This window comes from Cervus canadensis, chromosome 12 (assembly GCF_019320065.1).
Source record: "Cervus canadensis isolate Bull #8, Minnesota chromosome 12, ASM1932006v1, whole genome shotgun sequence".
Taxonomy (NCBI): Eukaryota; Metazoa; Chordata; class Mammalia; order Artiodactyla; family Cervidae; genus Cervus; species Cervus canadensis.
In genome coordinates this window covers 55980160-56007972 of record NC_057397.1, presented here as the reverse complement: position 1 = coordinate 56007972, position 27813 = coordinate 55980160, and the positions used below count along the sequence as shown (strand labels likewise).

The following is a 27813-nucleotide window of genomic DNA, read 5'->3' as shown; positions in this document are numbered from 1 at the left end:
GAGAACCAGTCCTATTTGTGTCTGAGAAGTGAGAGCTGATCTCTAACCCTGATCTCCCAGTTGGTTGGTGCACCTGTGTCCTGTGTGACCTACGGAGCACAGAAGATTCAGACTGTTACCTTACTACGAGCCTTGGGACATACATTTCTTTTGGCTCTTGGACCATGTCTTGCACTCTCACTGGTTATGAACTTGCTCTCTATAATGAGTTTTATGCTCCTTTCAAAAAGGTATTTTTCCGTATATATCCTACTATGCCTGCCATAGTTCCTTAAACCTGGTAGATGCTCAATAAACATTTTCTGGAGAGGATTTCATTTTGATAATACAGAAAAGAAGAGATAACTCACTTTTCAAAGAGCCTTCAGTTCCAGGCATGGAGTTTGGTGGTATGGGTATGTGTTTTATTCTTTGTTACCCACCAGAGGCAGTACTTCTCTATTAGGCAAATTAAGTTCAGCAGAGCTGTCACTGGATTTCTGCATTGTATTTCTTTACTTTTATTCTACTTTTTAAATGATGTATTTTTGTTAAGCTATATATGGAAGTAAATGTAAAATTTATGGAGTTTAAACTTCAAAACTAGTATTAACACCATACTACTGTCATTATAATAATAATTGTTTTCTGAAAATTTTGTATTTTCTAGGTTACTGTGAAAGATTTTAAAAATTCAATGTATAATTTATAACAATATAAATATTTAAGTACTATTAATATTAGTGATTTAACAACTGTGTGAAAAATAGTTATTGAATGCTTCAAAGGGCAAGCAATTTGACTTAAAAAATTTAGCATTATTAGATTCAAGGTTTAGTTTCCCTGTTTTTAATTTATATTCTTTTCTTGTCATCACATCACATTTCCTTGTTACTCTGTTTTCTGATTTCTGTTATCCTTATAAATAGGAATGTTTAATATTATTGTTTGCACTGTATTAAAGTCAGTTATTTTCCTTTAGAGCAGCAGTACTTTGTCACAGTATCATTTAAAATGAAGGGACTTACAAAATTAGACTTTTTGCTTTTAAAATGTGGTCATGTTAGTATGTTTCTCATTCTTTGCCATAAGTATATTTTGCTCAAAGTATATTACATTGTTTTTCTTTTTTATGTGAAATGAAGGCTTGATTTTGCAAACCAGCTGTACTTATTCAAGAACAAGTATAGGTTTATAGCTTCCTACATTGTGAAGACTTGAGTGACTGGCTCATCTTATACGATAATCATTCAATTATGACCTTTTTATACCCATTTTTAAAATAAATACAAACAAGTTTTAGTAAGCTTAATGATGGAGAAAAAGAAAATCTTCAAAATAACTCACTTTCAACCCAAACACAAATATGTCTTCTCTGCTGCATCTTGCCTTTATAAAAATGTAATTTGGAAGTAAGCAAGTTACAGTTTTCTGTATTGAAATCAGTATAAAGAATACATACGGATTTTCATTTTCTTCTTCTGTCTAATACTAATAATTCCAAATGAGAAATTTTATGGAAATGTCTTTAGTATTTATAGCAGTTTATTTATTTATGACTGATGTTGATTTTATTTATTATAAAGCCATAATAGTTATCAAAATGATTAATCATAGACCTGTGTTCAGTATAATGACCATGTATGTAACAATTATATAATTAGACATATGCTAAGGACATCCCTGTAGGAGGATTTGAAGGTCAAATAGAGGGCTTTGATCATGTCTCCTTCTCTCTGTATGTTGGTGTTTTCCAGGTGATGATGAAGGAGTCCAGGAGACAGCAGAATCAGATGGGGACACGCAGTCAGAGAAGCCAGGGCAACCTGCAGTTGAGACAGATGACTGGGATGGACCAGGTAGGACAAAAATGGAAAATCAACCATCTGTTGCTACTATCCACTTTTTTTTCCCCTTGAATTTGAATTAAATAATAAAACTCTTACACTCTCATCTCTGAGTTTAAAAAATATGTGTGTATATTTGTTACACAGAAGGCTGAATAAATAACATCATTTAAAGAAGATTTTATCTTTGGTAAACTGTAAAAACCAGTGTTACCTCTCCTTGAAGTTTTCATCTTTGTTTTCTTTCATATTAATGTAAGAATTTAGTCAATTCTACTTGCATTTTCTTTGAACAGATACTTTATGCCATATCCATTCTTTAAACTGGGCATACTTTTAAAGCTTCAAACAATAACAGTACTCCAAAGAAATTCATTTAGTTTAGTCATGTTGTAAGTTATAGATTCAGTCACAGTATGTGTTTAGAAGTTTAGAAAATATTAACAGATACTCCCCTTTGATTCAAGGTTTTGGTAACATTTTCACTTTTACAAATGAAAAATAAATTCAGTTTTAAAGACCTTGATATTTAATTATTTCAAGAAAAAGAAAAACTAACTTAAAATACTCTAAAACACCAGCATCATTTTATAAAAGTATATAGTTATAAGAACCCTGTGGATAAAAAAACCTTTATGCCAACTTTATTTGGTGCCAACTAATTTGCAGTTTATGGTATATTTATAAATGGAGACTATTATGTCATAGCGCTTAAGGATATACACGAGTTTTAAAATAGTTTTAGCCATAATTTCCAAAGCAGTAACATTTTTCATTAAGAAAGATCCCTATATTTCAATCACATTTTCACCCTTGCATGACTTTGCAAATTGCTCTCTGTTGTGCATGAAGAAGAGAGGAACTCCAGTGGTAATTTTCTGAAACCAGCAGCTGGAAAATGCAAACAAAAATGAAGATACAGTATATCTGATTATTATGATGTCATTTCTAATGTTATTTATGACATATGCAAATGTTTGTATTATGTATACTATAGCATAGTGTTACACAAGATTTTAGATCAAAATGTATTATATTTAAAGTACTATAGTACCAAATTTTAAGCATTTGAAAGAAAATGTGGACATCTGGCATTTTCACCTTATCACATAATACTTCTGTCTCAATATAGGTAAGAATTCCCTTGATTAAAAAAAATAAGAAAAAAACTTTGGAAAAAAGTTTTTGTCCTTGGAGATTACATTTAACTTAAAAAATGTAGTCAACTTTATGTTGTATGGTTGTTCATTCATGGAATTAAGTATGTATTGGCTACTTAGAAGACTTTTTTACATTTAGATTAAATGGCCTTTTTAATATGCCTACCTGCAAAGGGTACATTCTGGATTCTCTCAAAGGGGCAAACTTGGAGGTGGCTGGTTTTCCTCCTCGCTCAAGTCTGGGGCCCACAGTGTTCCCAATGACTTGGAAGTATGTAAGTGAATTTCAAAGGGGTAGTGAATTATTAATCACTTACTGAACACCCAATGGTACCTTTTTCAGGAATGTTTTCCAGAAATAAAGTCATATGTTAGGTAAAAAAGGAGGGGAGCAAGGGTAAAGCATGATAAGATTTTTCACATTTGAGTTATTTAATGTACTTAATGTATCTGGTTTTATTCAGTTGATATCAGTGAAAATGTATATACTCTTTCTGTGGTACATTTGAATATGCAAAAACTTTAAAGGAAAAATGTGCACCTCCAAGCAGGTATACCTAGAGGAAATCCATCCTTTGTATGTTGTAAAATCAGTAACACACTTTTCCCTATAGGTGTTCTGAAAAATAAAGGGGAGTTTATTATTTTGACATCCTCTGATTAATGAAGTTGATTCATAACAAAAGATTACCTATTGGACATGTATCTTTTAAGGTATAACATTCATTGCTTTCCTCCAATCAGGAGGAACTATACAGGATGTTTCTGGACTTTTCCTTTTGCATGAATAGTGATTACATCAGCCATGCTCACGCTCAGTTGTTCGGTCATGTCTTGACTCTGCAACCCCTTGGACTGTAGGCCGCCAGGCTCCTCTGTCCATGAGATTTTCCAGGCAAGAATACTGGAATGGGTTGCCGTTTCCTTCTCCAGGGGATCTTCCCAACTCACGGATTAAATCCACGTCTCCTGCATCTCCTGATTTGCAGGCGGATTCTTTTTTACTGCTGTGCTCCGGGGAAGCCTAATTACATCAATATTTTTACCCATATTTTTGTTTTTCAGAAAAATTATTGGTATTTCACTACTGTATTAAGGAGAGGAAGTTTTCGAGGTTTCCATACATGTTAGAAAACGAGCTCTGGATTCTAAAGGTTTAGGTTCAAATTCTGGATTTGCTGCTCACTTGCTGAATAATTTTTGGCAAATTGCTTAATCTCTCTGTGCCATTATTCTGATTTGTTAAAATGTGGAAAGTGATATTAATGCCTCTTAAGGCTTTTGTGAGAATTAAACCAAACTGTGCACATAAAGTGCTAATGATCATTATTATGGCTTTGACATTGTTGAGACTTGAAGCAGAACCTTTAAAAATTCTTTTTGGCATTTTTTTAAAGTTCATTAGTATGTCTGATACAACAAGGGTAAGCTTTTGTAATGCTAAGCACATAGTTTTGAATTTAGCCATAAACTGTCAGTTAAGACATGAGGTGATGAGTCAGGTATGATTTCAAGGTCTTCTAACTTTAAGAGGACCTCCCACCCAGTTCTGACAGTCACCTAAGATGAACAGAATAGAACTAGAAATAGAATAGAATAGAAATAGAATATTTCTCTAAAAATAGAACAGAATCTAAGGACAAGGAAATTATCTAAAGAATTTGAGGCACAGAGCTGACATCATTTAAGATGGATCAGGATTTACCTTATTTTTAAAGTTTGATTGAAGACAACTCCACAACTTTTCTTGATGGCTTAATTCCATAATGAATCACCTTCTATCTAAAGTGTTCTATTTGTATCAAATACAGATTCCCCAGTGCAATTTTTCCCTATTTGTTGTTCATCTGAAAGGCACATTTAGTAATTGCTTGTACCTCTGCTAACTCGTAAAGGTGGAACCTAAACAATCTTTGGTGGGGCTTTCCAGGGGGCTATAGTAGTAAAGAACTCACCAGCCAATGCAAGAAACTTAAGGGATGCTGATTCGATCCCTGGGTCAGGAAGATCCTCTGGAGGAGGGCATGGCTACCCACTCCAGTATTCTTGCCTGGAGAATTCCATAGACAGAGGAGCCTAGTGGGCTACTATCCATGGGTTCACAAAGAGTTAGACACAGATGAAGTGACTTAACATACATGCATGCAAGCAATCTTTAGAAAAATTATCTTCCATTTGTAAAGATTTCTGACGGTGAAATTCTTTAATGTTTAAATACTTGTGACTCTTATTTGAATAGTCTTCAATTTCTTATGTGTTTTTCATATTTGTGTGGAGTGCTAGACTCACACTAAGCTAATAAAGTTGAGGCCAATATAAAAGTCATTACCTTATTATTTCAATATTTCACACATCTGTTTGCAACTTTCATTCTTCTTTCTTTTCTCTCAAGAAAATTACCCTGATACTACCTTGCTCAGAATCTAGTTCAAATGTTAGTTGTTATCCACTGTTCTTCCTTTTCATCTGCATTTGCCTATACCTCACTTCAGAGGGTAAAGAATCTGCCTGCAACTCAGGAAACCTGGATTTGATCCCTGGGTTGGGAAGATCTCTTGGAGAAGGAAATGGCTACCCACTCCAGTATTCTTGCCTAGAATTCCATGGACAGAGGAGCCTGGTGGACTTCTGTCCATGGGATCGCAAAGGGTCGGACACTTACTTCATACCTTTCATATCATTTCAGTCTTCTTTTTAAGTCGGTGCCTTTTCTTTTATCACCCTCACAGGTAATTCAGTCTGCCGTACTCATACATTTAACTACTTAATGAACAAACATTGTACACTAAAAAGCTGAAAGGTGCTAGAGAGAAGTCCAAACATGTAACATGATGCTGTCAATAAGCTCTTGTTTTTATTGAGGTATAGTTGATTTACAATGTTGTGTTAATTTCTACTGTGCAGAAAAATGAATCCATTAAACATTCCTTTTTATATTCTTTTCCATTCTGATTTATTACAGAATATTGAATATAGTCCCCTGTGCTATACAGAAGGACCTTGTTTATCCACTCCATGTATAATAGTTTGCATCTGCTAACCTCTAACCTCCCCCTTGGCAACTATAAGTTTATTTTCCATATATATGAGTCTGTTTTGTAAATGAGTTCAGTTGTATCATATTTTAGACTCCACATGTAAGTGACATCATATAAGTGACTTCCACATCTGATTTCATTTAGTATGATAATCTCTAGTTCCATCCATGTTGTTGCAAATAGCAGTGTATCATTCTTTTTTATGGCTGAGTAATGTTCCATTCTGTACATGTACCACATCTTCATTATGTGACCTTCTGTTGATGGACATTTAGGTTGTTTTCATGTCTTGGCTATTGTAAATGACTGGTGCTGCTATGAACTTAGGAGTCCTTGTATCTTTTTGAATTATAGTTTTGTCCAGATTTTTCCCAGGAGTGAGATTTCTGGATCATATGGAAACTCTATTTTTAGTTTTTTGAGGAACCCCCATACTGTTTCCCATGGTGGCTGCACCAACTTACATTCCCAACAGCAGTGTAGGAGGGTTTCTTTTCTCCACTCCCTCTCCAGCATTTGTTATTTGTAGACTTTTAAATGATGGCCATTCTGACCAGTGTTCACACTGTCATTTTGGTGCCGTTTCTCTCCTTTAATATTCTTTAATTATCCATATATTACAGTTAGGTATGATGCAGTAATTAAGGGAGTATTGAACTGCCAGAACATGATCTTAGTTTTTTGAATGTTGAGTTTTAAGCCAGCTTTTCCACTCTCCTCTGTCATGTTCATCAAGAGACTCTTCAGTTCCTCTTCACTTTCTGCCAGTAGAGAGGTGGATTTGCATATCTGAAATTGTTTATATTTCTCCTGGCAGTCTTGATGCCAGCTTGTGATTCATCCAGTCTGGCATTTCTCATGATACATTGGGTTAGTTACTAACTCTCCAAGGGCTCAGTTTCCTTATTTATAAAGTGGGACTAATTGTAATTACTACATCATTAATGAGACTTTCTATGTAAAACATGGAGATCACAGCTTCATAAGTGCTCAATAGATAGCTGTTAATATTCCTTTTAGTATCATTTTGGCAATTGTGCCTTAGAAGCCATTATAATGCCTTACAGATGATGAGCTCACATTTGTATAGTGAATTAACCTTGCCATATTTTGCTATTAGAAATCATCATAGGGTTATATTAACTATGTTCTAGTGAACTGGGTTTAAAACATAATTCAGTAAAAGAAATTTTAATGTAAGTAAATTTTCAAAAATAAATTTTAAGCATAAAATCAGATATGTGTACTTGTTGCATCTGGACTAAACATTGGTCAAGAAATCTGTAATGTCACCTCCTTTCAGTTGCTTTTCAATAATGTGAATGCATGCAGAGGACAAGGCTAGTTGTGGTCTGTGCCTGAAATTAAACTGTAAAGATGGGGACTGTTTTGTGCAAAGTGGAATGGCAGCCGGGAGACTACTGTGAGGAAGCACATACTAATGATACAGAGGTTTTTTTTTTTTTTTTTTTCCCCTTTACTAGTCCAAAGAAGGGCTTGGAGATTACAGTTCTGATTTAGTTTCCTTTTTGATTGGGAAAATGTGGTAGATATAAGATCTGGGAAATGCCATTTGAAGTAAATTAACAGAAACCTATGAAACATAGTTAACCATAGATATAGTCTGACAGTAAGAAGAATATTGTGAGAAGCAGAGGAAATCGTAGAATGACTGTGTATTACTCTGACAGTGAATTGGTATTATCTCTGCTATCAGATAATGCAGTTATCATTAATTTTCACATTTGCATTTCAATCTTTGGAAGGAAATGACTCTTGCCGGATGAAGATAAGAGCTCTGTACCACTATAATGAACCATCATTTTATCCCAACTCTTTGTGTCCATATGAAAATGAGGCAGGGAGGAGTGTGTGTGTGGTGGGGGGGTTAGAAAAACATTATAGCAAAGTGTCAAAAATTGCTACAGACTTTTGAGCCCCTTCTGAAACAAGAGGGGGTCAAAATAAATCTTCTACAGTGTAGTTAAGTGGATATCGGATTAAAGATGAAAGCCTTACTCTTTGTAGAATGGCATGTCACATAAACACAGTGAAAAAGTTTTCTTTATCTTATGCCTTTACTCCAATTTGCACTCTGATATAGAATTAGAACACACATAAACCTAACCAAAAAAAAAGAAAAAGTTAGATTGAAGGCAAAGGACTTATGATTATTGTTTGGAAAGAGATGTCTTTGAGTAATAAGGAACTGTATAAAATATACCAGTTTATCATTATTTTTCTTTCTTCAGATGTACAACAATGAGAATCAAGGATATTTAAATAATGGCTTGTTTTAGAATATGCAAATACCTCATTTGTTTGCACAACTTTAATTGAGAAATTCAAGTTAAGGGATAATGAGCTGAGATTAATTTATTTTGGACCTTTTCTTTCCAGTGACTTTTTCCTCAAACACACTCCTGGAAAATAAAATACAATGTCAAGCTTTATAAATATAGCATGATCCCAGAAAAATATATGACAACACGTACTTTCCTATCCTGGACCCTACTCTCATGGCGAAATTCATTAATTAATCTTTTACATTCGAAACTCCCTTCATTAAACTAAAATTTCCACCCTTTCTATGAAACTTACTGATTGAGACTGTTGTGGGTTCAGTCAGGTCCCCTCATAATTCACACGCTGAAGACTTAAATTCCAAACTCTCCAAAGAGTGTGGTGTTATTTGGAAATAGGGTCATTAAAGATGTAGTTAGTTAAGACAAGGTTGTACTGGATTAGGGCAGGCCATAAATCCAACATGACTGGTATCCCTATCAGAAGGGGAAATTTAGAGACAGACCACATACACAGGGAGAACATTGGGAAAATGAAGGCAGAGATTGAGGTGATGTTCCTACAAGCCAAGGAAGGCTGAAGATTGACAACAAATCACCAGAAGCTAGGTAAGAGGTATGGAACAGATTCTCTCACAAAGCCCCCAAAGGAATCAATCTTGCTGAAGTTTAATCTTGGACTTGTAGACTCCAGAATTGTAAGACAATACGTTTCTGTTATTTAAACTACATGGTTTATGGTACTTTGTTATAGCAGCTCTAGTAAACCAATGCAGAGACCAGGAGTTAGAATCATGTGGGCAGTCATTATATGCCTGCCAACTATATATGTTACTGTAATTTTTAATTGATTTTAAATATTGTCTAAACCACTTAAATATATTTGCAAAATATGACATTGTTTCTATGGCAACCATATTGAAACCTTCACAAGACTGGGTAAAGAGCAATAACTAAAACATTTAGGTGTAGACAAAGTAACTTAAAGAAGTGGGGAGAAAATCATAAAAATATTGTAAGAATCTATTGTAGATGGCTTTGCAAGTGCTTTTACATCCTCACTGTACGCTAACGAAACAAACTAGAAATTGTAGATGAAGCATTTGAATGACATTTATGAAACTGGAGGACTGATCAGTGTACTCATAGATCCAATACAGTGAAAGATCTAGGCCTTACATCAAATGTTTATTAAATGTGCTTTTGTATATTATAATGTACTCTATATTATAATACTTTTATTATTTTGCATATATATAATACTTCTAATATAATAATCTATATTCTATAAGTAATATAATACTTCTATTATTATTTAAAAATCATTCCATGGTTTGGTTGTTTTGATTAACTACTCACCTCAATTTTGTCCAATAATAGAATTTCTACTGTGTACCTTCCTCCTGGGTCATAATTTGCTTTAGAATTCTTCTCAACATGCACTCTAGGAAGACATTTGTCAATAGAGTATGAGAAAAACCTTTGATATCCCTTTTAGAAAGAAGGTCTGCCCACAGTGCGGGAGACCTGGGTTCAATCCCTAGATCGGGAAGACCCCCTGGAGGAGGGTGTGGCAACCCACTCCAGTATTCTTGCCTGGAGAATCCCGTGGACAGAGGAGCCTGGAGGGCTACAGTCCATAGGTCGCAAAGAGTCAGACATGACTGAACAACTAAGCACAGGATATCTCTTTGATAACTCTTTTTATTGAAACATATGCATTAGATGTTTATCTTGGCACAAGAATTTTTGGAAAATTGTTTTCCTTGACTCAACATTGTGTCTGGAAAGATACCTAAAAATATGACTGACTATTAAATCTAAAAATTTGAAAGAAAACCTAAACTGTGTAATTATTTGCTTTTCTTTTGTCTGGTTCAGAAAGGGACTTAATAAAGCTCTGAAGAGTAAGTAAAGACCAACACAGGGATGAACACTAGAAGCAGAAGTAGTTTAAAATGATGGAAAATAAAAGCAAGCACATAGAGACATGCACACTTGCTATTAATGGGCCACAAATTGAAACTAGATTACTACTCAGTTCAGTTCAGGCACTCAATCATGTCTGACTCTTTTTCAGCCCCATGGACTGCAGCACGCCAGGCCTCCCTGTCCATCACCAGCTCCCAGAGTTTGTTCAGACTCATGTCCACTGAGTCGGTGATGCCGTCCAACCATCTCATTCTCTGTCATCCCCTTCTCCTCCTGCCTTCGATGGTTCCCAGCATCAGGGTCTTTTCAAATGTTCTTCACATCAGGTGGCCAAAGTACTGGAGTTTCAGCTTCAACATCAGTCCTTCCAATGAAAACTCAGGACTGATCTCCTTTAGGATGGACTGGTTGAATCTCCTTGTAGTCCAAGGGACTCTAAAGAGTCTTCTCCAAAAAACCACAGTTCAAAAGCATCAATTCTTCAGTGCTCAGCTTTCTTTATAGTCCAACTCTCACATCCATACATGACCACTGGAAAAACCATAGCCTTGACTAGATGGACCTTTGTTGGCAAAGTAATGTCTCTGCTTTTTAGTATGTTGTCTAGGTTGGTCATAACTTTCCTTCCAAGGAGTAAGCATCTTTTAATTTCATGGCTGCAGTCACTATCTGCAGTGATTTTGGAGCCCCCAAAATAAAGTTACTGTTTCCACTGTTCCCACATCTATTTGCCATGAAGTGATGGGACCGGATGCCATGATCTTAGTTTTCTGAATGTTGAGCTTTAAGCCAACTTTTTCACTCTTCTCTTTCACTTTCATCAAGAGGCTCTTTAGTTCTTCTTCGCTTTCTGCCATAAGGGTGGTGTCATCTGCCTATCTGAGGTTATTGATATTTCTCCTGGCAATCTTGATTCCAGCTTGTGCTTCATCCAGCACGGCGTTTCTCATGATGTACTCTGCATATAAGTTAAATAAGCAGGGTGACAACATATAGCCTTGACGTACTCCTTTTCCTATTTGAAACCAGTCTGTTGTTCCATGTCCAGTTCTAACTGTTGCTTCCTGACCTGCATACAGATTTCTCAAGAGGCAGTTCAGGTGGTCTGGTATTCCCATCTCTTTCAGAATTTTCCAGTCTGTTGTGATCCACATAGTCAAAGGCTTTGGCATAGTCAATGAAGCAGAAATAGATGTTTTTCTGGAACTCTCTTCCTTTTTCAATGATCCAATGGATGTTGACAATTTGATCTCTGGTTCCTCTTTTCTTTTTTTTGGTTCCTCTTTTCTAAATCCAGCTTACTATAAGATTATTTAAAAGGGTAATATTGATTAACAGATAAAATACATTTCTTATATTCGGTAGTTGAATTTAGATACTTGAATAAATTCAGGTTCAATATTGTAGGCAACAGTGCTATATATATGTTCTGGTGCCTTCCAATGCATCATATCAGTAAGAATATACAGGCCAGGCCTCTGTTCCACTTGTGGTGAGTTTATTGTATCAAGTGGTTCAGGTATTTTCACCTCCATCTATTGTAAAATTTCCTATCAACTTTTCACCTAATGATTACTGCCAGGATAATGTATATCATTAGGGCTTGCAAAATGGTGCCTTTCACATTTTTATCATTCCTTCTGTTTTATTGGTGGTGGTGGTTTTGTCGCTAAGTCATGTCTGACTCTTGTGGCCCCATGGACTGTAGCCTGCCAGACTCCTCTGTCCATGGGATTTCCCAGGCAAGAATATTGGAATGGGATGCCATTTCCTTCTCCAGGGTCTGTATTATTAACTAACATTGTTACCTTCTAAAAAATCTTTCCCTCACCTACTATTCAGTTACCCCTAAATACTATTCATAAAGGAAAGAGTGTTTAATTCTTTCCCATTACATATCAATTTGCAGAATAGTAAAGAATGGTAGAAGGCTGGTAAAATAAGCTGTAAACTATTGTTGGATTTAAATTCAAGATCTGTGTGAAGACGTGATACATATCAGCCACATACTGAGAATTACATTAAAAATAAACTACTTGTACTAAAATATGAAGAAAAGATAGAAGAAGGACAGTAGACATAGAAATACAGCAGTAGTCTTATCAAGAGGTGATCATCAGGCTTCACATAATGTATTTTGCTCATTTCTTTAAATTTTATTATTTCAACTTTTATTTCCTAAGAACTGGGATTTTATGTGTGGATTTCTTTTGAGTTTTATCATGTTAATGTAATTGATATGCTAAATTTAATAATAATATATAAAAATTTACTGTAAATGTGGTGTGTTAGAGGTATGCTTTCCCTTTTTTTCTAATAATAGCTCCTAATGTGTTACTTTTATTCTTGTTTAAGCCTCAGGAATACACTTGGACCTTGGGGGTTGTTTTATCTTTGTTTTCATAATAAACTCCTACACTGTTTCTGAGATTGATTCTTGGAGCAAGCAACTCACTCATAAATATAATTTGCATATGCCTGCCAGATCATGTACTTCTTCCCCTGCACCTTAGCAGACCGACATTGAATTAATTAATTTAATTAGTTCAAACACTTATTGAAGAATAACTGTGTGCCAGACTCCAAGGATAAAATGATGGCTTGGCTCAGACTACCTTCAAAAAGCTCGAAGTACAAGAAGACAAGTGATGAGGTAATTGAAATCCATTTCTATGGATTCAGTTGGAGAGGTGCGTCCAGTGTGTAGTGGTGGCAAAGGGGAGGAAGGTCATCCACTGTGGAGTAGGAGGGTGCGAGGAGAGTGGCTGAGCCATCAGCTTTCAGAGACGGTAGGGAAGCTTTGCTGATGCTGTTGGTGAGACATAAAGCTGATGAGATAAAACAAGCAGTAGTAATCTCTTCAGTCATCCCAAGGACAGAGTGACAGATACACACTGGACACACTTCAGTTGTTAATGATAGGAAATGCTTAGTTGTTTGCAAAATTACGTATATTTTATATATTAAGTATAGTAAATGTGCTGCCATTTTGCCTGTATAGAAGCTTCCATTTTTCCTGTTAAACCTGCCCTACTGTACCACTGCTTTCTAGAAGGCACTGTCCTTCCCTCACTCTTGGGCTTTCTGAAGGATAATGGAAACCAAAGTATCCTCCAGTCATGCATAGGAATCTATACTGAAGAATAGTTCCATCTATAAACTGTTGTACAACAGCAGTTAAAGAACTTGGTAAAAGGTCAGCTAAGAAAAAAATAAAGAAACCCTATTGTTATTTTAGCCATTTACTGGAAATTGAGCAGCAAAGCAGGGTATGTAGTAGCCCAACTGGTCTTGCCTGTTGTTTGGAAGTGGGGTTGACTCTTGGAGGTTCTTGGAGAATTTGGGGGTGGAATAAGAAAGCAAGTCTCAATGTGGAAATTCTAAGCTTTTTGCTAACAGCAGAGTTGTACTTGGTGGACTTCCCTGTAGGCTATATTTTAAGGGTCCTTAAAAGAAAATTTCTAAGTGCTGCATATTTTTAAAAAATTATCGAATACATTGTCACATACAGGAGAGTAATGAGAATAACATATTTGATGCTAAGCATAGTTTATATTAGGGTAAATACACAAGAATCAAAAACCTTGAGTTTTCATGGCAGAATCTCTTGATGTTAACAAGAAATATAACATTCTTTTGAACTGACATTCTGAGTAAAAACAGTCATAAGCCTTCCTGATTGAATGGAATTTTAACAAATTCTTTTTTTTTACAGTTAATTTTTCATATGAATTAATCGGCATTGTTTCATTTTTGAGCATTGTATTAATGTAAAATAAAATGAAGAATACACAATTATAATAAGGATGGAAACATGACATTTTTTGCAGAATTAAGTAAACTATAAACCAGACGAAGAATATGAAATGGCTGAGGATGTGAGACTGGCAGCATTTCTTTTAGTGTGTGTTTTAAGTAAAAAGTGAATTATTTAAGTTTATAGTGAGGGCCTGGCAACCCACTCCAGTATTTTTGCCTGGAGAATCCCATGGACAGAGGAGCCTGACAGGCTACAGTCCACAGAGATGCAGAGTCAGACTCGACTGAAGTGACTTAGCACATAAGGTTTTTAAATTTTATTTTCTATACAGAAGCAATGCCAGCTCACCAAAAGAAGAGAAAAACAAGTGGAAGTCATTTTCAGCCATAAGAGTGTTTGTTATTTCCCTCTACCCATTTTTCTTTATATGCTTTCCAAGAAAATTACTATTTTAGTAATTTTCATTACTCTGGGAATTTAATGAAAGGGGGACATTGGATATATAAATAGCAATTGCTGTTATATAATTAATACAATAGTTGTTAAACAGGGTGATAAATGGTATAACATTTTAAAATATTACTCCTGCAATTTCTAATCCTATAGCTGGAAATAATGACTTCTGAAAACCATTTTGTTGTAAAAGAAGTCAGTTGAGTAGCCTTTCTTAATTATGCAAATATAAGAGCCAGGGTATTTCAGACTGGGTGTGGGAGCCCTTTGTCTCCTTGGGATGCATACTTCCTATCTTGTCATCTCACAGTTCTCTGAGAGAGCAAGGAGATGGGGGCCGATTTACACATGCAGCCTGTGGAGCTCTCTGTGTGGCAACCAACCACACTCTCCCACTTCTTCCCCGCATTGCAGTTTACATTAGTCTACTCAGGCTGCCATAACAGAATATCACAGACTCAGTTGCCTAAATGACAGAAGCTTATTTTCTCACAATTCTGGAGACTGGAAGTCCAAGATCGAGGTGCCCACAAAGTTCATTTCTAGTGAGACTTCTCTTCCTTGCTTCACCACCTTTTCAGTGTGTTTGCACACAGCTTTTTCTCCGTGTGTATGCACTCCTGATGTCTCTTCCTATTCTTATGTGAATACCAATCCTGTTGGTTTAGGGCCCTACACACTTATGACCTCATCTCACACGTTCAAAATTCTCCAAGCCAGGCTTCAACAATACATGAGCCGGGAACTTCCAGATGTTCAAGATGGTTTCAGAAAAGGCAGAGGAACCAGAGATTAAATTGCCAACATCTGTTGGATCATCGAAAAAGTAAGAGAGTTCCAGAAAAACATCTATTTCTGCTTTATTGACTATGCCAAAGCCTTTGACTGTGTGGATCACAATAAACTGTGGAAAATTCTTAAAGAGATGGGAATACCAGACCACCTGAACTGCCTCTTGAGAAATCTTATGCAGATCAGGAAGCAACAGTTAGAACTGGACATGGAACAACAGACTGGTTCCAAATAGGAAAAGGAGTACGTCAAGGCTATATGTTGTCACCCTGCTTATTTAACTTATATGCAGAGTACATCATGAGAAACGCCGTGCTGGATGAAGCACAAGCTGGAATCAAGATTGCCAGGAGAAATATCAATAACCTCAGATAGGCAGATGACACCACCCTTATGGCAGAAAGCAAAGAAGAACTAAAGAGCCTCTTGATGAAAGTGAAAGAGAAGAGTGAAAAAGTTGGCTTAAAGCTCAACATTCAGAAAACTAAGATCATGGCATCCGGTCCCATTACTTCATGGCAAATAGATGTGGGAACAGTGGAAACAGTAACTTTATTTTGGGGGCTCCAAAATCACTGCAGATGGTGACTGCAACCATGAAATTAAAAGATGCTTACTCCTTGGAAGGAAAGTTATGACCAACCTAGACAACATACTAAAAAGCAGAGACATTACTTTGCCAACAAACGTCCATCTAGTCAAGGCTATGGTTTTTCCAGTGGTCATGTATGGATGTGAGAGTTGGACTATAAAGAAAGCTGAGCACTGAAGAATTGATGCTTTTGAACTGTGGTTTTTTGGAGAAGACTCTTTAGAGTCCCTTGGACTACAAGGAGATTCAACCAGTCCATCCTAAAGGAGATCAGTCCTGAGTTTTCATTGGAAGGACTGATGTTGAAGCTGAAACTCCAGTACTTTGGCCACCTGATGTGAAGAACATTTGAAAAGACCCTGATGCTGGGAACCATCGAAGGCAGGAGGAGAAGGGGATGACAAAGGATGAGATGGTTGGATGGCATCACCGACTCAGTGGACATGAGTTTGAGTAAACTCCGGGAGCTGGTGATGGACAGGGAAGCCTGGTGTGCTGTGGTCCATGGGGTCACAAAGAGTCGGACACAACTGAGCAACTGAACTGAACTGAACTGAACCTTAATTACTTCCTTAAATGTCCTAAGTCCAAATACAGTGACATGGGGAGATAGGGCTTCAACCCATGATTCTTGGAAGAGAGACAATTTGGGTCATGAATAGTGAATAACAGGTTCGATTGTGTGGGTTTTACCAAAGTCTACTGGCAGGGAAAGGACATTTTGGAAAATGGACAATTTGTGAAGAGCAAGCAAAGCCAGGAGTCAGCCATAGGGCTTGAGGTTTTAAGAGAGAAGGCTATTTTTAAGAGAGAGGGCTTTCCCTCCCACCCTTTGTTCCTAAATATGGAACTCTTTGTGAGACCGGCTAACATGTCCTGGGATCCTACTCTGAAGAAGGATGGCTGATCTGAGATGTGATATGAATTCAGTGAACTGAACCCTGAAGTCTAAGGCAGAATGCCATGGAAGACTGTAGAAGACTTGAGTCCACTTGGGTGTTTCCTTAGTGAAGACGGGGAGTCCACCATCCTGTGCGGGACCCATGTGCAATAATGACCCCGAGGAATAGAAAGCAAAGCAGGGACTCCAGTGGCCTAACTGGTCCCTTGGAATTCAGAGGTATGGTTGGCTCCTGGGGAGTTGTTGGAGGTTTTGCAGGGAATGAAGGAAAAGATCTCAAGAAGGAGAGGCTTAACTTCATGTTAATAGAGATTTTACCCCAAGTTGAAGAATGAGGACATATAAGTCATGGGAGAACATAAAGAAAGTCCAGGGAAACTCTGGACTGGGAGGCCAGTCAAGGCCTCTTTACTTCTAAGTATGGATGCATTTAACAGCTGGAGGGAGAGAAGAGGCGAAGAACATTCCAACAGTCCAGGCTGAGGGAGCATGACGTACCTGCGTTAGTAGAGATGGTGCACTGTGGTTAGGAGTGAGGTAGGGACGCACATTGGACACCTAGGCAACAGCGTATTGCAAGAGTTTGGATCAGAATGCAGTAGGGATCTGGGTCATAAATGTTGCCAGCATCATTAATATTTGTGTTCAAAGTAGGTTTAAAGAGGTAAAGAAAGAAGCAGGGGTTTCTCCTATCCCTGAAATCCCAAGCACAGGAAAACAGTGATCTGGAAGTGGCACTAGGAGCAGGTCAGAAGCCGTCTCAGCTCTGAACCATTGTCTCTCTCTCTCTCACACACACACACACACACACACACACACTCTCTCTCTCTCTCATTTTTTATTGAGCAATGTAAAGGCAGGAGTTTTCTTATGAACCTTTACCCTTATTCTGCAAGAAGAAAAAATACTTTATTCATTGTGAAAAAATATTTTAATTTCTTTCAGTTATTAACTTTAATGATTATCTTTACATTTTATATTAAAGTTGAAAATAAATATGAGATTTTAAAAGGCACTCAGCCACATATAATGCACCTTTTTCCCCCAGTTTTGATATATTGATATGTATGATAGGAAAAATTATTTGATTTTCAAGAATAAGTAGATAGTTTTGAAAAGGCCAAATTATTCATTCATTAAAAATCATAATTACAATTATGTGCAAAATTAATTTTCTATAAAATAGGTTTTTCTGTCTGGAAAATGGAAGTGAATTATTTTACAAACTCATGTAACTTAAGGCTACTTTTCATGCTCATAACTCATAATTAATATATGGTAGAATAATTTAGTACATTTTAAAATTAAAGAAGAGTTTTTTAGTTAACTCAGCTTTCTGAATTTTACTCAATTTTTAACTTTTAAATGTAAACATAATAAAATGAAAAATAGTTATTAGATATTATAATAAATTAAAATGAAGATAACATTAATGTAACTATTTCAAAAATTCAGGAAACATTTCAATCATTGTATAAAAATACACAAAATTAATACTACTTCTGGTTCTCTTTGGACCTTATTAAATATTATTACTATTCATAGATCTATTTCAAGACATTTCATACATTGGACTCAGAAAGTCATTTTCAGAAATCAGAGACATACAAATAAAAACATACATACAAATAAAACATAGATACAAATAAAAAAAGACATACAAATAAAACTGCCGTTAAAGGTAAAATCAGTAAATCAGAAAAGTTAAAGCCTTTATTTTTCAGATATTATTATTAATGTTGTTATCAGTGTTATTCTCTTGAAATGCTAAAAATGAAACCTATCTAGAATTAGTGTTGAGGTCGTAAAACTCTGTTGGGCAGTATTGTCTTCCTCCAAGAACTTTTCAACTTTCTTCTTTCCAGTCATATCTCTAGTACCCAATATTTCTTAAGAGTTTAGTAGGTGCTGGCCACTGCTTTAGGCATGGGGAGTGTAAGAGCAAATTGTCATTGTTTTCTCTCATAACCACTCTAGGAATATTTTTTCCCTCTTGACAAAAGAGAAAACCAAGGCACAGAACATTAACTTGCCTAAGATTACAAAGCAAATAATCATGAAATTGAAATGAAACACCTTGACTCCAGAGGTGGTGCTCATCATCACTGGCTTTTCTGCATCTTTCATACAATGAGCCCTTCTAAACTATGCCACCTGTTATTTGTGACCACATTTTGACATCCTTTCACCTGACTGGGGTTCTTTTTCCTTCCCTAAAATACAAGCAAGGAGAATATATTTTATCTTCCATTAAAACCTTTTAATAAGTTTAATTTATCCTTTGATAAAAATTTTTGTGAACTCAAGACTTTCTTTCTAGTCACAACATTTTGGTTACTATGTTTAATTTATCATTTATCTGGCTTTGCCCTGGAGAACAACATACCCTTAAGAGCTACCATTCATTAAGCACCTTGGCCCCAGTCACTGTATCTCATTTTACAGTTGAGGAAATTGAGGCTTACAAAGTTAAGTTTGAGGCATACCTTGGAAATATTGTGGTTTCTTTTCCAGACCACCTCAGTGAAGCAAATATCACAATAAAACAAATCACACAACTTTTTTGGTTTCCTACTGCATTTAGAAGTTACGTTTACACTATAATGTGGTCTATTCATCATGTCTAAAAAACGATGCACATACTTTATATAATTTTATTTTTAAAAAATTATTCTTGGAGTATAGTTGCTTTACAGTGTTGTGTTAGTTCCTGCAGTACAGCGGAGCAACTCAGCTGGAAGTGTACCTATATCCCGTCTAGTTTTTATTTTTTTTTATTTTTTTTTTTCAACAAATGAACAGATAAAGAAGATATGGTATCGTCTAGTTTTTAGATTTCCACAATGTACAGAGTTTAAGTAAAAAATACTTCATTGCTAAAAAAAATTCGAGCCATCATCTGAGCCTTCAGTGAGTCGTAGTAACATCAAAGATCACTGGTCACAGACGACCATAACAAATACAATAATAATGAAAAAGTTTGTAATATCGCAAGAATGACTGGAATGTGACACAGAGACCTGAAGTGAGCAATGCTATTGGAAAAATGGTGCTGATTGACTTGCTCAACACAGGGTGGTCACAAACCCTCAATCTATAGAAAACACAGCATCTGAAAAGCACAGTAAGGCAAAGTGCAATAAAATGAGGTATGTCGTCCCAGCCCGGATGTCCATTGAGAGTGGTGATCAACCATGCTGGTGTTATTCCTCTGGATGACATTTCCTTTTTTTTGTTCCTGTGTAAATTGATGTCTTTGGGTACTTCTTTTAACCCTCACAGCAAGTGTGACAGGTTATCCCTATTTTATATGTAAAGATGTTAAGCATTAGAGTAGTTAGGTCCCCGTTGCAAATATGTGATGAGTAGCTTACCTAGTCTCAGATCAATGGTGAGGTCAAACTTGTAGGGGTAGTGAAGTAATAGAAGATACAATCTGAGATGAATATTACTTTTAGATTCTGCTCTTCCACTTAACAGCTGAGTAAATTTTGTCAAATTATGTCACCTTTCTCATCTGTTAAATGGGAGTGTTATATACAGCCCACTCTCATTATCTGCAGGTTCCAGATCCTTGAATTGAATCAACCATGGATGGAAAATACTCAGAGAAAAGTTCCAGAAGTTTCCAAGAAGCCAAACTTGAATTTACTATAGCAGCAACTATTTACATAGCATTTTCCTTATATTTACAGCTATTTATGTAATATTTACATTGTATTCAGTATTATGAGTAATCTAGAGATGATTTAAAGTACATGGAAGGATGTGTGTAGCTTCCACGCAAATACTACACCGTTTTGTATAAGGGCTTGATCATCTGAAGATTTTGTTTTTCTTGCTGGGAGGTCCTAGAATCAGTCCCCTGGGGATACCAACGGGTGACTGTACCTGCATCGTAGGATTTTATGAGCTTTGCATTAGTGAAGTGCTGAGAAGAGGGTCTGGTCCAAAGTAAGTACTGTGTAAGTGATGTAAGCATGACTTCATTCTCATCATCATCCTCATCACCCTTGTTTTATAGTCAGTTTTTTTTTTTTCTGTCTTAAATCTTGCTTCAGCTTTGTTTCTGCTCCATTAGATTTATTTAGGTTTCGCATGGCCAGAACAATGAGTCCCTTTGTGTCCGTTTTGTTTAGAAAACGAGATTGTTTCATAGGATTCCACATTCTTGATCCGAGTAAAACTTCCAGTTGAATAGGAATTGTTCGAGTATTTTAGATTAAAAAAAAAAAAAAATAGACATTTGTTGCTTATGCTCAGTCTCATTCCACAAAGGGTTTGGGGTGACTTATGGAAAACATACAATATAAAATGACAGTATAAATTATAAACTAGGTGAAAAGAAAACTGGATAGGAAAATGGTAGAAGTGAGCAAAACCAGAGTCCAAAATAGCTGCTTAAAAGCCCCACTTCTCTTGGGCTGTCTCCTCTGAACTCTCGGTTTTGGTCTTCTGAGGGCTCACAGTACCTTCCTATTTCTCTTTCCTTTTCTCCTTTTCTTCTTGGGACTTAACCTGCGCACCTCCTCAGACAAACATACTGAATAGTTCTCATGAGATTTCTATTCTCAATTGGTTTTGTGCTGAGTTCACTTTCTGAAGAAACAGGAAAGGGCAGAATGTTACTAACTCCTTCTGGGGTGTTCAAATTACCACAACACTGACAACTTTTCATTGTGTATGCTTTTGCAAAAATTCCTATTTAGAAAATCAAATATATGCTTATCATTGTTTTAATAAAAAGTCCACTGAGTAAATGAATTCCATAGGATTAGAAAAAATAAAGTTTGCTGTGAATGGTGGATGACACTGTTATTCAATAGGGTGCTCTTAAAAACAGACCAAATGCTTTTTGCAGTTTTCAATTTGTAAGAAGATGATTTCATTAGAGGGGAAGAGAGAGGGGAAAAACCATCAGTGGGAATGTTGGAGAATACAGGCTCCTCATGAGACCAGCAGAGAAGACAAACTAAGTGTACAGATGCAGATTAGGCCTCAGAACATGAGGGTGTAAAAGGGATTTAATGGTGGGGTGGATTATAGAAATCCATGTAACAATGTTAAATAATTATAGTTCCAACTGAGATCAAAGCAGTGCTGATTGAACGCCCTCAAGCTGTTAACACGAAGTATCTTGAAGGGAAAAAACCCCTGCCTCAGAGATTGGTCAGCCTGGGCAAACAATGTCTGTGATCTATAGAAGTTGGAACTCTATTGAAGGCACCCGTTGTGGGGGAGGAAAAATGGAGGAAGCCTGTGAGGGAATTTCTTCCTTTGGATCTCGATATTGAACCTGACTTTTACAGCTGTTTGTAATTGGGTTGAAATTGCTCAAAAAATATGTATATGATTAACCCTTTCATTTGGAGGCTGGAGAAAAGACTCAGGCGTATTACAGATGTCAATTCTATAATTGACTTACCATTCTTGATTTTTCTCTTTGAGGAAAATATCTCTTTTTGCTACCTATACCAGGATTGATATTGACTGTAGATGAGGTTACCAGAAAAAAGATTGTTTGTGGAAGACACATTTATCTACAGAAGGAGCAAAGATGTCTTGACTGTCAAGGGGAAAAAAAATGAGACAACATTCATTTGTGGATATTTTTTATTTTGTAATGTCTCCAAGACATTATAAAATGTAGAATTATGAAACAATTGAAATTAGTTATCAAAAGGGACAACCAATTAAATTAACTGCAATCACAAGTGTGTTAGACTAATTTCATATAGAACTATATATATATTAGCATCTATTTGTTATATGATAAAGGAAAGAGAGAAGCATAGTTTTTATACCTTGTAGACAGATGCGTCTTTTTCTACTTTTAAAAAATTGAAATTGTTTATTATTTTAAGTTACTAAGAACACAAAACCAGCAAGTGTTAAAGCTAGATTTATGGAAATTCCATTTCTATATTTTATATTTCTCTTTAAAATATATAGCTGACATATACAGTTGACTTGTACAGTTGCTACATAGCTGACATAAAAAGTTGAATTATGTAGTTGAAGAGCCAGCTCTTTGCAAATGGTTTTCATGGTACTCTGGATATTGTGACTGGAATTTAACTTGGAGGGGATTAAAACACAGATTTCAGTAAGGCACATGACATTTCTAATACAATTACAATTTTAAGATTTGGAATGTTTGGAACTGAGGTATCTACCGCATTTTGCATTTTGAAAGCCTTTTTGTTAGGAGATGAATTATTGATCCAGATATTTGATAATAAATATTTATACCTCAGTTAACAAGTTGGTAATGACTTTTTGAGAGAAAATTGGTTTTGGATAGACAAAATCTGAATTTTCTTAGTAGAATAATTTAATACAATTTTTTCTCAGTGAAGTACCTTTGGCTCAACGGTTGGGTAAGGATGTTTCAAGAATGAAGACTTTCTGCTGTATGACTCCTTCTATTGTAGGAAATAACCAATATTAAAGATAATGTCTCATTAAATCAGTGTGATAAATGGTCTTACTTCATGGCTTTCCTTGGGTAGAGGTTTTATGACGTTACATTTAATTTTTAATATTTTAATATGAATTCATTTTCCTTGCCAAACTAATTTCTGTTTTTATAGGGGTACAGATGTGTTAGCTGTAACGTCTTTTCTCATCTGTGGAAAACATAATTTCTCCTATGTAAAATATTATTTTAAAATCATATTCATGTGGTATTGGAGAGGATGATGAGAAATTATAGGAGTAAACTCTTAATGAGTATATACTGAATATTCTCAAAACTGTTTAAAACAATAATAAATATATAAATTAAGACAATTTCTACAAGCTACCAGCTAATTATTAGTCAATTTTATGGTTTCCTATACGATTTTATGTTTAGGATGTCAGTAATGTTCTAAAGTTGGTCTTATATATTTAACAACTGAATAATTTGGTTATTTTATTTTATTCCCTTTCATTGTTCCTTTTCATTTATATGTACACAAGCACTTTTTTTCATTATTATTTCCATAGTTTCTTCTTTACAGAGAAGGTTTAAAAAGTGCATAAGGAGTTCATTAACTGCCCAAGTTACCCATAGTGAAATGCTGTTACTATAGATTGTAACTTTAATTTTTTTGGTTGCTTAAAGTAATATCATTTTACCCCATAGGTAATTACACACTTGAATAAATGCCAAATGAAATAATTTTTAAAAATTGCTTTATTTTCTTATTTTTGAGAAAGTTCTTTTTTTGGTTTAAGAATACAAAAGACAACATGGTTATTGATGAGCTTGTGCTCCATTGCTTCATTCATGTCCCACATTTGAGGAACCCATGGACTGTATGTGGCCCACCAGTCTCCTCTGTCCATGGGATTCTCCAGGCAAGAATACTGGAGTGGGTTGCCATGCCCTTCTCCAAGGGCTCTTCTCAACTCAGGGATTGGACGTGTGTCTCCAGGTCTCCTGCATTGCAGGCAGATTCTTTACCTACTGAGTAACCTGGGAAGACTGTTGATGAGTTCAGCATGAAACAAAAGGTTTGGAATTATAATAGTATGGAAAAAGAAAATTCTAATATGTTTATTTGTACACAATTGGGTTCAAATCCTGGCTCAGTGTTTGATTACTCATTAGTTGAATGACCTTGGAAATTTTGCCTACTATCTCTGAATTTTAGTTTTTCTTCATAGAAATGATACCTGCCTCATACATGTGCTGTGAGAATAAACCAAGGTCAAGTGAAACTGTATTTTACCCTAGTCAGGCTGCAGGCATGGGTAGAAGGAGAACTGTCCTGGAAACTCTCCAACACCCTTTACAATTAAACACAGATCATAGCAGAGTTTGGGTGCAGAACTCTGACTTTGGGCTTGGCAGTTCTTAAATATATTTGTCATCTCTAATACAAGTCTTTTTACCAAAGTGGAAGGATCTTGGAAAGAGAGTGATTTTAGCTGTTACTCTGTGTCTCTTCTCCTCAGTTTTTCTACTAACAAGCTACCAACTAGCAAGTGGGGGGTAATAATACTAACTAGCTTGCTACTAACTTACTACTAATAACACTAATAGTAGCAAGTTAGTATTATTACTAATTAGTTTTAGTAACTAGTATTATTACTAATACTAACTTGTTACTAACTAGCAAGTGGGGTAATAATAACTGCTCTTAAAGTATGTCTTAAATAAAAGGAGGCACAATTGACATATACCTGACACTCAGAAGTTCTCAGTTATTGACAATTGTGGTAATTTTTGTTGCTGTCTTAGTCAAAGACTACTGGTCGTAAGTAATTAAAAAAAAATGTTGAGCCCAGTGGGTTGCTAAGTATTTATTGAATGTCTGTATCCAATGGGAGTTCTGCTGAACCATGAGAATGGTGTGGTCAACTAGAGAGAAACGATCACTGACCTCATGGATTACATTGTACTATGAACTTTGCTTAAAATCCTTTCAATCAACATTAAGTATATCAGCTTTAAGTATACTTAAGTAACTCAAAGCATTTTTCAAACCATGTTATTTTAATGATGATAAAAGTAATACACCTAGTCTTTGAATGACTGTGTTAGTTTCATGGAAGGAAAAAAATCTTTTGGCAAACATTTCAGCCTCACTGTTTTAAACTTTTCTTACCTTATTACCAACCTCAATACCTTCTTAGAGGAGAATCTCTCGTTTCCTCCTCACCACTTCTGTTGCCACCATCACCCAGATTCCTTATCTCACTATCTTTCTCTGGGCTCTCTTATCATCCCTCATTTCTCCCTCTAGACCACAGCCTTATCTTTCTTTGGTTCAACAAACCATACTTTCCCAATGTGTAGGCCCCCTGGCTACACCACTGTCTTTACCATTCAACCAACCAGTTTTTCTCTGTTCCCCTTAGGATTCTTGCCAGCGTTACTCAACATTGTCTAGCTTTCTTTCTCGTCCCATGCCAAGTCGCCTCAGTCGTGTCCAACTCTGTGCAACCCCAAGAACTGTAGCCCTCCAGGCTCCTCTATCCATGGGATTCTCCAGGCAAGAAAACTGGAGTGGGTTGCCGTGCCCTCCTCCAGGGGATCTTCTGGACCCAGGAATTGAACCCGTGTCTCTTAATGTCTCCTGCATTGGCAGGCAAGTTCTTTACCACTGGCACCACCTGGGAAGCCCTTTCATTCTAGAGCACATTCATTATCCCTAGCTATTTCACTGTACTTGTGACCATTTAAACCAGTTACCTCTGCCTGAGGGATCATCTCTTCCGTCTTTTCTGTCAGCCCTCATATACAACCACACTTTATTTTTCTTTGTTACCCAGAGTTGGTGCTAAACACTTAGAAATTCTCTTCTCTGTTTATAACCATCTATGCATTTTCTAGCAAACTCATTGTGTAACCTACATAGCTCCTGGCTTCATTTCTTACATGTGCGTGTGTGTGTGTGTGTGTGTGTGTGTGTGTGTGTTAGTTGCTCAGTCGTGTCTGACTCTGCAACCACATGGACTGTAACTTGGCTGCTTTTCTGTCCATGGAATTCTCCAGGCAAGATTACTGGAGTGGGTTGCCATTCCCTCTTCCAAGAGATCTTCCTATCCCAGCGATTGAACTCGCTTCTCCCGCATTGAAGGCAGATTCTTTACTGTTTGAGCCACGAGGGAAGCCCTTCTTTCTAGTTTTACTGAGTCTCAACCCCGTAATCTAATTATTTCAACATTATAATTATTAGCATCTTAAATGGCTTGACCTTTCTGGTTCCGGCACATCATTGCCTCACTGTGAGGATGAAGAATAGACATTCTGTATTAATGCTACTTATATCATCAGTGAAAAATAGCTTAGATGTATTAAGTGAGCATTTATTACATATGAGACACTGTGTCAGACACTTAATAGCCAACATCTCAAACAATTCACTCAACATCTAAGGACCCAAGAAAATTATATAACTCTGTTAGCACTATTGCAAATGTTATTACCGGTTATTATTTTATTTCCTGAAAACCTTGTATGTAAACCCCCAGAGTACTTGTTCTAAAACTCTCTAGTCTTAGAATCATTAATCCTTTTTCCTCTCTACATTCCTCTCAACTACTCTCCTGAAAACAGAGTAGTTATTTTTTATGTCAGGGATTCCTTCTTGAAGACCTTTCAAAATTCAGAACTCTCACTTGACCCATGGCAGGAAAAGGGGATGTGAGGAGAAGCTCCTTAGAGCACACAAATCTAGAAATGTTGTAGCTTAGAGGTGTTACACCTGCTTTGATCAGGGAGCCATGTCATCACATTTTTTTCCCTATTATCTTTGCCCAGTTATATAATAAGTTTTGCCAACTTCAAGGTGAATCTGCTTTAATGCTGCTTTTAATTTTTCTCAGTGTGATCTCTCATATTTCAGAGTGCTCACTTTTAAATTAATTGCTGCTTGTGATTAAAAGAAAATGACCTCACTATTATGTGAGGATTTCCTGTAATGAACTTCTTTTCTTGTTTTACATCTCCTTATCCTTTCGTATCCTTCCCCTATCTCTCAATTCCCTGCCCCCCCTTTTTTTTAATCACCAAGTATCCCATTTTCCTTCTGTCTTCAATTTTTATCTAGCTTGTTTCTTTTTTACCTGCCATATCTCCCCAACTCACATATTCATTCATGTATGCACGCAGTCAACAAATATTTCTTGAGCACATACAGGGTGGAGGGTTCTGAAGTCAGACTGACTTCCAAGGATTGACTTTTTCATATTCATGCTCTGAGAACTTCAGCAAATCCCTTAATCCATGCCTGTTTCTTCATCTTTAAAATAGGAATAATAGCAGTTGTATCAATAATAATAAGAATAGCCAAAGTTTGTTTTTAACTTACTACATTCCAGTAAGTTGTAAACACATTACCTGTATTAAGTCATTTAGACAAATAAAGCATGGTGGCATTGATACTGTTAATCCCATATTTTACCTATGGGGCTATATATTTTCATAACTTGCTTGATGTCACAAAGTCACCTAGTTTATCTGATGATTTAATGAGTTCATTCATGTAAAGTGCTTAGCAAAGTACCTGGTACAGAATTTATTCAAAGCTCGAAGATATTTAGCTATTATAATTATGATGTT

At 36.1% G+C, this 27813-nt stretch overlaps 1 protein-coding gene across 2 annotated transcripts in view; it reads left to right on the top strand.

Annotated features, from left to right (window-relative positions):
• ZFPM2 (zinc finger protein, FOG family member 2) overlaps nucleotides 1-27813 on the top strand; it is a 503208-nt gene that overhangs the window by 122202 nt on the left and 353193 nt on the right. For both annotated transcript variants that reach the window (XM_043483902.1, XM_043483903.1), the window contains exon 3: nucleotides 1737-1838. In XM_043483902.1, the coding sequence (XP_043339837.1) occupies nucleotides 1737-1838 (102 nt within the window). The remainder of the gene's footprint in view (nucleotides 1-1736; nucleotides 1839-27813) is intronic.